Below are 11,899 nucleotides of genomic sequence, written 5' to 3'. Positions count from 1 at the left end.
AATGTTCCAAACATATGAATAGAACCCGAGTCAGTACATTAGACAATTGACTGGCTTTGCTTGAATGCACGCAGGAATAAATGGAAACATCCTTATTTCCTATCCCAAGGGGCAATTATTTCACAGCCTGGGTTTGTGCATTAATAAAAAGCAAGATTCCATTGTCTGGTAGCTAAAATATCCTCCTATATATGCTGTATAAGCAGTCCAGCAGCAGAAACAGGAAAAAAGAACAGAACTCTAGCATTGCATTCTCTAAACAAGCTCTTCCCATACCCAGCATTTTTCTGTGTGTATATATATATATATACATATATATATAAAATCCATAAAAAAACATGATCAGAATGGTATAGTTTGTATATTTTAGAAGTTGATAATCTCGTGTCCTGGCTGCTCTTGAGCCTACAGATGGTCCAAAATGCTCATTTCTGAAAGGCTACATCATTTCTGATGAGTCTAACAAATGCAAAGGCTGGAATTTCACACCTCTAGGAGAAAAGGGACTGGATTGCAACTCCAAAAACAGCTTTCTGCCAGCTCACCACTGATATAGTCACTCATTTCTTTGAGCTTCCCTTTCCTTTCTTCTCCCTGCACACCGTCAGTGTTTTGTCTTTATCCTTTAAAGGAAAAAGGAGGACATAAAAATAATTTATAAACGAAGCATTCAGAAATTGTGCATATTTTCTCTTCTCCACATCTGTGGAAGAAACACTGCCATGATGTGAACCCAGTTCTCACTCCCCAGTTACAGCCCAGTGTCTCCATTCCTGTTTGCCCAAGCCACTGAGCCTCAAGGATGGATGAGGTATGGAAGTGCCAAGGACACACTAAAGCCCAGATTCATGTTCCTTTTCCAGAAAGCACTGAAAGAAAAAGTCCAGTTTCTCTTCAGGGAGGTTTGTTTGGCAATTTTGCATCTGAGACACCAAAAGCCCCAGCTCCTGCCTCACCACTAAGGCACAAAGCACTTTGGGGACTTTCTGCAAAATGTAAACTGTCTCAAATCAGTAAAACTGGGCCGAAACCAGATGGGAAACCTATCAGATTTCACACCCCAGGTTTTTGCAAATATTTGTCATTAGAGAAAGATTATTCTAATAAAGTCAGATTCACTGGGAGACAAAGCTGGTAGGATTGATTTTTATTAAGAAGCCTTGCAGTTTGTGTTTAAGCTGCCTATTTAAGCAGCCAGCAGGCAGGATAATGACATCTGAGGAAGGGAAAAAAAAAAAAGATTCTTGGAGATACAGAATGTGTTTAATTGAAACCATTAGTTTTACTGGCAAACAGCTTCATATTTCTGTTCTGTTAATCCGAACAAAGTGCTGCGATTATGACTCAATACATAATGTCCTCTAGTGCTACTCGCCCCACATTCCCCAAGTATAGAAAGAAAACAGAACTGTTGTCAGTTAACAAAACATTCCATGCTTCTATCCAGAATACTTTTATTATATGGTTATCATATACATCAGAATTATATTGGGAACATTTACAAATGTGTAAAAGATAGTTGGGAACCTCCATTATTCACATACACACTAACTCACACACTCGTTTTCCATGTCTAGTCAGTTATCAGGTGAATGATGCACAAAATTATTGCTTTGTGAACATACACCTCAGATTAAATCTAATCCTCAGTGGCAAGAATTGAGATTAAAAAAAAAAAAAAGTCTTAAATACCCTGTATGACATACCTGTGCATAAACCTAAAGATATGTTTAGCTTACCCATTACCTTTGAAATACTTACCAAAATTAAAATTTGAAACCCATTTATAAAAAAAAAGTATTAAAAAGTTCACCATTATTTACAAATCCGATTAAATTACACACATAAATATTTACATTCGACACACTGCTTCCCTTAATACACATAAAGCCTCCCTGGAAATATTTTTTGGCCTTAATAGGCAAAAAAAATGTAAAAAAAAGAAACAAAAAAGGTATGTGCCTATTCTTTCAAGTTTCCCCCCCAATTTAAAATACAAGACAATATAAATATGTGAATAAAGCTGCAATATCCTTAGACACAGAAAGTGAATTTTCTAAAAGCATTTCATTTTGAACTATTCCTTGTTAAAAAAATACCAAGATAATATTAACTGCAGTCAACATGACTGCAGTTTTTAAAAGCCTGAATATTTCCATAAAAAGTAAGCATGTCAAATGCTATCAGATAACTTTTAAGTCTAGCAGGATTTTAGTACTCTCTTATGGTAATCTGAAAACAATGAAAAAGAAAAAAAAAATCCCCAACAAGATAAAACAGAACAAAAAAAAATAAAAAGCCCCCCCCCAGAATAATCTTACTATTTTCAGGTGTTCATAAAAAAAATTTAATGTACATAAATCTATATACCATTTTTTAATACTGCTTTATTGTTACTGCTGCGTTTAGAGAGAATAAAACCCTGAAGTTGTATCAGATAACAAAACAGGCTTCCACTCTAAATCTGTATCTTAAAAACTGTACATGAAGCTGGTCACCACTAGATACTTAGATGTGGAGAAGAAATCTAAATATATCTCTCTGTGTATTTCCATCAACCCCCCCCTTTATAGCACCACTTTTACAGCAAAGGATTCAATACATTGTACCAAGTACTTATCTTCAGGTAATTGCTTCCACAGAAAAGGGATACTGCAGCTTTTAGAAAGACTTTTCTCACGGATGGATCCAGGAGGGGTGAAGATCCTGAATGATATTGATATTTTTCCTCTTTTTTCCCCTCCTTTCTTTAAAAAAAAAAAAAAATAAATAAAAAGACAAAACCAAAAGAAAAAAACAACCACCAAATCTCTATGTTCCCCCTGGCAAGAAGATCCCAGTCTGTGTTTAGGGGGAAGAGTAAAGTCTGGTTTTCCTTTCACTTCCTGTGCTTATCCATTTTATCCATGGTTTTGTTGGTTTCTGCAGGGCTCTGGTCGCCAGCGTTCATGTATGATTTGTCTGCTATTTTTAATGCTTCATTTAGGTAGTTCTGGACGGATGTCATGGCAGCACAGATGGCAGCACTCCCAAAGCCATGTGTGATCAGGCTAAAATGAGTCAAACAGCCCTGGATGCCAGGGTCCAAGATGGGACTGGGTCTTGTGTTTCCAAGAGGAGTTCTGTCCTGAGTGAGGAGGTCTGTGAATTCCTTACAGATCTGCCTGCAAGACACAAAGGGATCACACTTTACACCACGTGGGAATTTATGCAAAAGCAAAGAAATAAATAAAAATAACAGAGGAGTCTGTATCAAATATTTGGCAGTTATGTGGGAATTAGAGAAATTCAGTACTGCCTGAGCAGTGTCCAAAAGTAAAGCCTGTTTATTAGCACCACTTTCTGATGAACCTTCTGTTATATCTACATCATCAAAACACTCCGCAAAATAATCTCCCCACCTCTGGTGCCTGGCTGGCTCTGCATCATTTGCTCCAGATTTTAAGGGGGGAGTGGGAATTCAGTGCTAGTTTCTATGAGAACTTTCACAGCTGCAGTTTAGTGATTTAGAAAGACTCAAGCAGCTGAACAGGAGATTCAATTTAGTTGTGTATATTCTATGTATATGCCCCCTTCCAGAGAGACCGAGGCCCTGCTCCTGCAAACACTAACACATATGCCTGGCAAAACATGAGTGGTTAATAATGCTCCAGCATATGTTGTTTGCTGCTTGCAAATCTGTCCCCTCGAAGGGATTTCACAGGAGCTGAGCAGTCTTAACAGAATCATCACTTTTATCAGAATTTCTCAATCACAGACATCCTCCAGAAGATTATTATTAGTGCCAATCACAGTACCAATAATGAGCAGAAAGAGCAGTGCTCAGGAAAAATTATCATCATGTTCAAACTATAGGAAAGAGAGACTAGATTTCTAAATTTATAAGAGATAGAGATCTTTTACAGGAATATTTCTCAGGAAGGCTGGATAAATTCAGCAACAGGAACGTGTTTTGCATGCCTGATCTGAGCCTAAAGTTAGGGTTACACTGCTCTGCAGTTTAAGCAAACTTTTCTCATATCCTCTGCAGAGCAAGGGTGCTGTCATACACAGGGAATTACATTGAGCCCAAACCAGAAAACATGTCAGGCCAGAACAAATCATGAACTGAAGCTCTGTTAAACCTCAGCCTGGGAAAGGAACCTCAGCAGGGAAAAGGGGACAGCAAGCACACCAGCCACCAGTTTAAGATTAGCTTAATTTAACACAGATATTTCCTACCAGAGACCTGTTCAGGACGTGGTTTATTTACAGGTACAAAGTGTCTGCAGAACAGCCATAACTAAGCTGCTCTTCTTGACCCCGCCTTCCCTCTTTGTCAAGGTTTGTAACAGGAATTTAGTTTTAAGCACAGGGACTTTCCACACCTACCAAAGGATGGCTTCCAGTGAACTATAAAAATCTTCAGCCATATTAGGGAAAAAGGGACTATCCAGTTCTTGACTCCCAGTGTCCCAGGAGGAAAGCTGTGTGCTGCTACTGCCAAAGGCAGTCAGGAGGACACAGGGGCTGAGCTTCCCTGGCGCCCAGCACGCCCACCAGTAACTCTGCTTGGAGACACTGCACAAACAGAGATGGGGGAACCATCTCCTGCTCCCAGTCCCAACACTGGTTCACGTTCCCAGGCCATACCTGCTTTCCAGATCCTCAACCCTGTCAGACCCAGGGACATCTCTCCTTAGAGGTATAGTTGTCTGGGTATAGGACATTTTCCTGATGTTTTTACTACAGCTTAAAGTAGTTTGGACCAGTTCTGTTCTTTTTCTTCTGAGTTATCCTGCAGGATTGTTCCTATTATTATTGGTTCAGACTAAAATAACTGCTGCCATAATTGAATTCAAACCAAAACCAAATCAAAAGAATTGCTTCATCTTCTCAATTAAAATTATACATGAAAACGTACCAAACTGTCCCGCAGTCACAGATACTCATGGGCAGACAAAAGCATGTTTAAAAGGGAGAGGGAAAAAAAAAATAAAATCGAAGCTGAAAACTTACTTTGCAGCAAGAAGCATATTCTTTCTGTTTGCCATTTCATTGCGGCCCATGTGTGGTCTGGTTAAATATTCAGCCACTGCTTTGGAAGGAAACTCTGTCTCACAAACATAACCAAAGTCACGAGCAAGATGTACAGCTTCACCTGGTGTGGGTAAAAGAGTGCTTGTTAAATGGTGTAACATCCATTTAACAGAAGAAAATCAGAGAAATTAAGGAAAAAAATGCTGTGAATTTTTTAAGTGTATTCTTGTTTTAGAAAAGGACACGGCCTTACTACTATGTCACTCATTACCATTTTCTAATTGATGGATCAGTGTTTCTTTCTTTAAGTTTGCATCAAGAAAAAGAAAAATACATGGTACCTGCTATAAAAGAAAATTATCTTACTTTTATATAAGAAAAACTCCTGTCTCTCTCCAGAATAACTGCACAGCAAAGAACAGAACTCAGTTGATAATCAAATTATCCACTGATATTTAAGAGTATCTGGCAACTAAATTCCACTTATCCAATAAAAAATTTCAGTTTGTTTTCTACTTTTTGTAAGCATATTCATATAGAAAATAAAATTGCAAGGAGTATAATCAGGCCACTTTTTTTTTTTCATTAAAACAATTTGATCAGGCTTACAAAAAATGGATTGACATGGTCAGTGTATTATCTGCAAGGTACCTGTGTGCATGTGCACACACATCAGCTCTCTGAAACCCAACTTCCAAGGAAAAGGTCTTAAATGGAAGTTGCTGTTTTATTTGAGCTGATGTAGAAGTGAATTAGCAGTATTGTTAGATCATTCCTCACTTTTCATTTCAGTTGCTGCTTCTGTTCCTATTAAATTGTGCCGCTACCAGGAGCTGCTTCAAACAGAAACACCAAACAAAAACCACACACATACCTACATATATATACACCCTTCAAGTCAGTTTAACTGACAGAGGGGCCACAGAACATGGTACAGATTAAAGGGGCTCCAGTTTCCTATCAGGAAGTAAAAAGCTATAAATCTCACTTTATATGCTTGTTTATTAGAAAAGCTTCTGAGGATACCGCTGAGGTAGGGCCAGGCTTTGGAGTCAGCTGCCCCAGACATTTAAAGTTCCCCAATAGGGAACCAAGCCCACTAATGTGATGAGTTTCACACCTTTTACCATCCCTGCCTGTCCCTGCACACACCTTTATGAAACCCAAAACAACCTTTAAGAAACACAGACTGGACAAACATGCCTTTTGAACATCTTGGCACTTAGGAGAGTTGCTCCATCCCTTCCATGCAGCTGTGAGGATGAGGAGCATTAGCTGGGTTTGTGTGAGCAGGGCTTAGGGACCAGATTTGAAGGGGGGAGAAGAAGGGGGACAGGAGTCCCTCAAAGGCAACATCCCCATCATGCTCACTTTAAAATAAATAAAAAGCTCTCCATTACTTTCACTGGCTTTCTAGCCTTTCCATGCTCTGCCCAGAGGATAAAAGCTGTATACAAAGGAAAAAAGTTCATTTTTAAGACATGTTCAAGACTGACCTTCCACCAGAGATGTCAATAGTGTCACGTTTGCAGCTTTCCTTCTACCAGCAGGAAGATTCAAGCCAATTTTATCCAGTTTTTCCCTTAATGATCTACCACCATTTTTAGATTTGGCTCTGTAATTAAAGAGGAAAAAATGGCCTTATTTATCTTGGGGGAACACTTCTTTTTAAGATGAGAAATTCCAGTTACTGACATTCAATAGGGTTCTACTGAGGTGAAGATAAAAAACAGGCTCTTTTCAAGTGACCTACTTTTTAAATGCTGTACTACAAACCAGCCAGGATGAAACACAGCAGGTCAAAATCAAAATGTTTCAAACTGCACCACTGAAACCAACAGCTATAGAACAATCACAAGCCAAATTAGGCGTATGCAAAAAAGGACATCTAAAGTGTCCTTGTGATGATTAATCAGGACCACAAGATTTAATCAAAAAATGGTTCCATGGGGAAACTGTGTTGGCCATGAGCTGGTTTTGAGACAAAAATTGAACTTTAAACAGAGAATGAGAATTGCTGTCAGAGCTGTTAATAGCACTTCTCGAGAGGTAGCAGAAGTGTAAAGAAGTTTTATTTTCAAAGCCTATTAGGATTCAGTGTCGTTGGGCTTCTTAAGAATCAGTAATTCGCTAAAAGGCGTTCTTAGCTCCTCGTTATGCTGATCTGGCCGCTCTCACACCCAGCACAAGGGAAATCACAAACAATAGGCACGGAGGGGATGGTGGGAAGGGCAGTGCAGCCTACCTTCTGAGGACTCCTCCTAGCAAAGAGGCATTGAGACACTCCGGGGGCGAGAGCCGCCTCTGCACCTCTGCTACTGTCACTTTGTATTTCGACGTGGAGCTCAGGAGGGAAAGTCTCCCCGGAACGGAACAAAACACTTCGTTGGGGTTTATGACCACCCCAATTAATCCATCCTTTTGACAGGGGAGGCTCAGAGCACTGTTTTTCGTTAGGGAAATGGGACCTACAGGAGGAGGAGGGAAAGCAGGTATTTTGTAAAAGGGAAAAACAAATAGGAAGTGGCAAGTGAATTTCCTTTCTATAAAAACAACCCAGAAGGCAGGATTTCGTTTGGCATTAAATGCTCACACCACTGACCCCCATCCCCAGTATCGATCTAGGGCACAGGGACCGAAAGGTCCCCACAACTATTCCTGACCAGCTGGACTTTGCCACCGGATTCCAAGGAGCTGCTGAACACAACTAAGAATGCTTTTCAAGGCGCACAAACCCCACATCTCTGAAGCAGCAGGCTGCAAGTTAGCAAATCCGTGCTTATGAAAAGCCCGACACAACTACAGACTCCAAATTAGCATCCCTCAGCTGCTGCCAAAAACTCTTTCCGAGCCGGGGCAGGGAGAAACCTCCCAGCTCCCGCTGGGGTTCATCTTCCACCTCACACACGCAGATTTAAGAAACCGCCTTTAGAATTTAATCCCAACAAATTCATAACAGACAGTACAACAACAGAGAGGGATGCAGCCCAGGGCAGAACCGAAAGTAAAGCGTTGCTCCTTAATAGCTTCAGCCTTAAGGTGAAGAGGGACAACAAAGGCTTTGTTGGAAGGAGCAAACCACTGATCCAGCTTTTCCATGCCACTGCAAATCCACCCAGTTCACCCAGTGATGTGCTGCTGGCTCAGGGCACCGAGCGAAAGGGTTAAAGAGCTGAGATCGGCCCCACTCCCGGAGGGGGAAGATTTGTCAGTGGTGCATCTGACAGCGAAATTATTCTCCCATGAGCTGAAGGCAGCAATCAGCGCTCTGACACACACTTCTGCTTTTCCTCAGTTAGGTATTTGTTTGAAGTCTTCAGAGGAAACTTCCACTGATTTTTTTTTTTTTTAGCACAAATTTGTTTAAAAACAAAAGTAGGGAAAAAAAACTAAATGAATGTAAATTGAGTCAATACGTCTTCCTCCTTCCTCAAAATCTCAGCTACAAACCAATTTCGATTAAGATAAAGCCGAGCAGGCTTCTGTCAGCGATCTCATTCCCTTCTCAAGTCTTGCAAAGTTAAAAAGAAAGTTGGGAGGAAAAAAAGGGAAAACCCCCCTGTCTTCGAGTGCTAGCAGCAACAAAAAAACCCAAACAAACAAACAAAAAGCAAAGCCCCGTGTCACTTTACACACACATATTCCAGGGTAGATTAAATTCGGTTCAAGGTCCCGGTTTCGATTAAAGCCACAACACAAGAGCACACGAGTGGGACAGCCGGTGTCCCCCGGAGGAGTCTCACACCCCGGGGCAACCTTGGGGGTTTGTCCCCGCCGCCACCTTCCCTCAGACAGCGTTAGAAAAATCCAACGACTGAGAAAGTGGAATAAAAACTCCTCCGCCCTCCCGATCCCAAAGGATCGGTCTCTGTAAAAATAATAGGACGTCTCTTCATTAGACTTTTAACTACTGACAAGGGAAAGTTAAACAGCGGTGCCACCTTACTGACCTTTTCTAATGACTGTCTGGTCATGCATTAGTAAGTGTTGATCTTCCACATTCTGGAAAGAGAAAGGGGGAGAAAGTTTCGCACCTCGAAGAGCTAAGAGGGAACAAGCTGAGTGGTTTTTGGGAAACCCATCCCCTCTCCGCGCGTCCCCATTTTAAGGGCCGAAGGGGAGAAAAGGTGGATTTCTCTCCAAGGACGGGGATGGGGCAGGTAAAGCCGGGATGTGCAGGAGGGGACAGTACCAGGGGAGTGCCTGTCCCGCCTCCCCCGATGCGCGGAGCGGCCCGAGGGGGATGCCTGGGGGGTCCTTACCTGCACCTCCTCCATCTGGTGAGCCATGTCGTGCAGGCCCAGGTTATCGGCCAGAGCCGAGGCGTCCAGCCCGTGTCCGTGGGGCAGGAGGAGCTCGGAGCGCCGGTAGGTCTCCCGGCGGCTGCCGGCGGAGCCGCTCTCCAGCGCCGAGAGGTGCGGGACGAGCCCGGGGCGGCCGTGCGGGGCGAGCCCGGCCGGGTCCTGGCTCTGCCGGTTCGGCCAAGCGCTCTGCTGCTGGCTGGGGGGCGGCGGCGGCGGCTGGTGCAGGGGGTTGATGGAGAAGGGGTCCCCGAGGTGCGAGTAGGGGTCGCTGGACTGGGAGTAAGGCAGCGGCTGGTATGGAGGGGGAAAGTAGGGGGGCTGGAAGTCGGAGGCGCCCGAGTGGGAGAGCGGCGGGGCCGGGCTGTACAGGTGCTGGCTGACGGCGGAGAGGTGCGGGAGCCGCGGGTTCCCGTTGCTGCTCCCATCGTGCCGGTCCTGGAAAGCACAGAGGGGTGGGAGAAAAGAGGGCAGCCGTCATTTGGGGCAGCCTGGACTCGGGGACATGGCGAAACGGGGCTGCGGGTGGTGGCATTTGCTGGTACTGGGGAAGGAAAGAGCAGAGCCGAGAGCCGCCCTGCTCCTACCCAGGGACCTTGGTCTTAGTAGGGCAGTTTTCGGAAGAAGTCAGCCCCGCTCCTAGGGAAGAGACTGCAAACCAGTTCTCGCTGCTCTGCTCATCGCAACTACACCAGACCAACCCTCCCGCTCGGGCAAGTCATCGGAAGAATCATTAAAATCAGAAAAATTCAAATCAGCGACGCAGCTTCATTTCCGCCGCGCTGCCCTCGCTGGGGAGGAGATACTGGGGCTCGGAGCTGAGGACCCGCCGCCCTTGGAGTGAAAGGCCCAAAGGTCCCCGGCACCCCCATCCCTCCCACCCCCCGAGGTCCCGGGGGCCGCCCGGGGCTCTGCCCGACGGTAGCGGCACGGCTGGGAGGGACGGCGGGGCTGCCTCCAGCCCGTCCCATCGCCGCTACTACCCCGATTTCCAATCTCAGCAGTCAAAGCTGAAATGTCTACATTGAGCTGATCCAGGGATTTAGCAGCTTCTGGCTTCACGGTCATTAAAATAACAGGGCTAGTTAATAAGAGGTGAATGGGGTCCCAATGGAGCGTGAAGCGGGGACTGCAGCTAATCTGTAGGAGCCGGGCAGGCGGAGCGGGGCCGGGGGGACTTTCGGAGAGATCAAAACCCGGGAGCACCTCGCGGCGGGCGGGAGCCGCTCCCGAGGACGAGAAACGTGGGAAGGAAGGGTTCGCCCAGCCCGGCTGCTACCTGCCGGCCGGCCCCTCCGCATCGCCCGGCCCTCGCCCGCCCGGGCGGGACCCGCAGCTTCGGGAACACCCGCTCCCGCACGGCGCTGCTCCACGGGCGCCTGGGGGATGCGGGATGCGAGCTCGGTTCTCCCAGCCGGGGCTTTCACCCCGTTTTACTCGAGAGTTCAAAAGACTAGTTAAAAAAAAAAATACAATTCGCACCTCCGAAGAGGGGAAAAAAAAAAGGCAAAAAGCAAACCGAGGGTCTTCGGGCAGGGATACATCGCGCCTGGAGGGGAGGCGGAAGAGACGGGCGCCGGCTGGGAGGGAGCGGGGCGGGCAGCGCGGCGCGGGGGCTGCGGAGCTCCGCGCTGCCCCACGCCCGACCCCCCCCTTCCCAAAGCTGCCCCCTCCCCGCGCTTCTCACCTCGCAGTCCTCTTCGTACTTGACATTATCTGCTAGTTTCCACAACATGGCGTCCAGCGTCCAAACCAGGTGTGCGGAGCCGAAAACAGATGAGAGATCAGCCCCCCCCCACGGGCGGTAAATCCACGTCGGCGCTGGGGAAGAGGAGCAGCCCCCCGGACGGAGCTCAGCTGGCAGGCATGAAGGCAGATGACGGACTAACCCTCCGTGCTTATGGTCACTCGGGTTTTTTTCCCTGCCCAGACGCCCTTAATGGCAATAGGATTATCCTAACTCCTCCCCAGGGATGGCTCGGGCGCCGCGGCCGCCAGCCACTCAGGAGGGAGCGCGCAGCCCCAAGCCAATCCTTCCGCGCCCGCGGAGGGGTGGGCGGGCAGCGCGGAGCCAGAGCCCGCCCAAAGCCCCCGCAGCGCTCAGGGCACGGGGGGTCAGTCCCACCCCGCGGGGAAGGGGTCATGCCTGGACATCCCTCTGCACCCACTGCAACGGGGCTTCCCCGAATTCCCACACGTGTTGCGTTTTTTTGGGAGGGGGCTGTGGAAGTAATGCTGGGTGTTCCCCCGCTCCCCCACGCGTGGAAGGGCTTTGCTAAAATCCACGCTCTGTGGGTGAGGTGGCTTTAGGGCGGAAGAAACTCGGAAAAAAAGTCCTCGTAGCAAAAGCGAGAAAGTCCGAGCGTAGACGGGGCTTCATTTGCATAATTGTCAAGAGTTTGAATTACTGATTACAACTTGTAAGCTACCAATGTTTAAGGTATAATTTACTTAATGATCCGACAAGATTATTGCAGTGGTGTTGAACCCCCGGTGGGTAAAGCAGCCCTGATTCAGCGTCCCCGATCCAGGCTCTGCGAATTGTGCGACTGGTTCCTCGCATCATCATTTTTTAATTT

At 46.1% G+C, this 11,899-nt stretch overlaps 1 protein-coding gene across 1 annotated transcript; it reads right to left on the bottom strand.

Moving 5' to 3' along the window:
- Positions 1–2,878: 2,878 nt before the first annotated feature.
- Positions 2,879–11,055, bottom strand: TFAP2C (transcription factor AP-2 gamma). The gene is made up of 7 exons (XM_017815209.1): positions 11,008–11,055; positions 9,282–9,758; positions 8,970–9,021; positions 7,265–7,487; positions 6,516–6,634; positions 4,999–5,140; positions 2,879–3,164 (listed from the first exon to the last, which is right to left on the bottom strand). Exons 1-7 carry the CDS (start codon positions 11,053–11,055, stop codon positions 2,879–2,881), a joined length of 1,347 nt encoding a protein of 448 aa, XP_017670698.1.
- Between the last annotated feature and the right edge of the window lie 844 nt (positions 11,056–11,899).

Source organism: Lepidothrix coronata, unplaced genomic scaffold (assembly GCF_001604755.1).
Source record: "Lepidothrix coronata isolate B3197 unplaced genomic scaffold, Lepidothrix_coronata-1.0 Scaffold49, whole genome shotgun sequence".
NCBI classification, from domain to species: Eukaryota; Metazoa; Chordata; class Aves; order Passeriformes; family Pipridae; genus Lepidothrix; species Lepidothrix coronata.
Note: the sequence above shows the minus strand (reverse complement) of the source record. Positions and strands in the feature narration are given on the sequence as shown.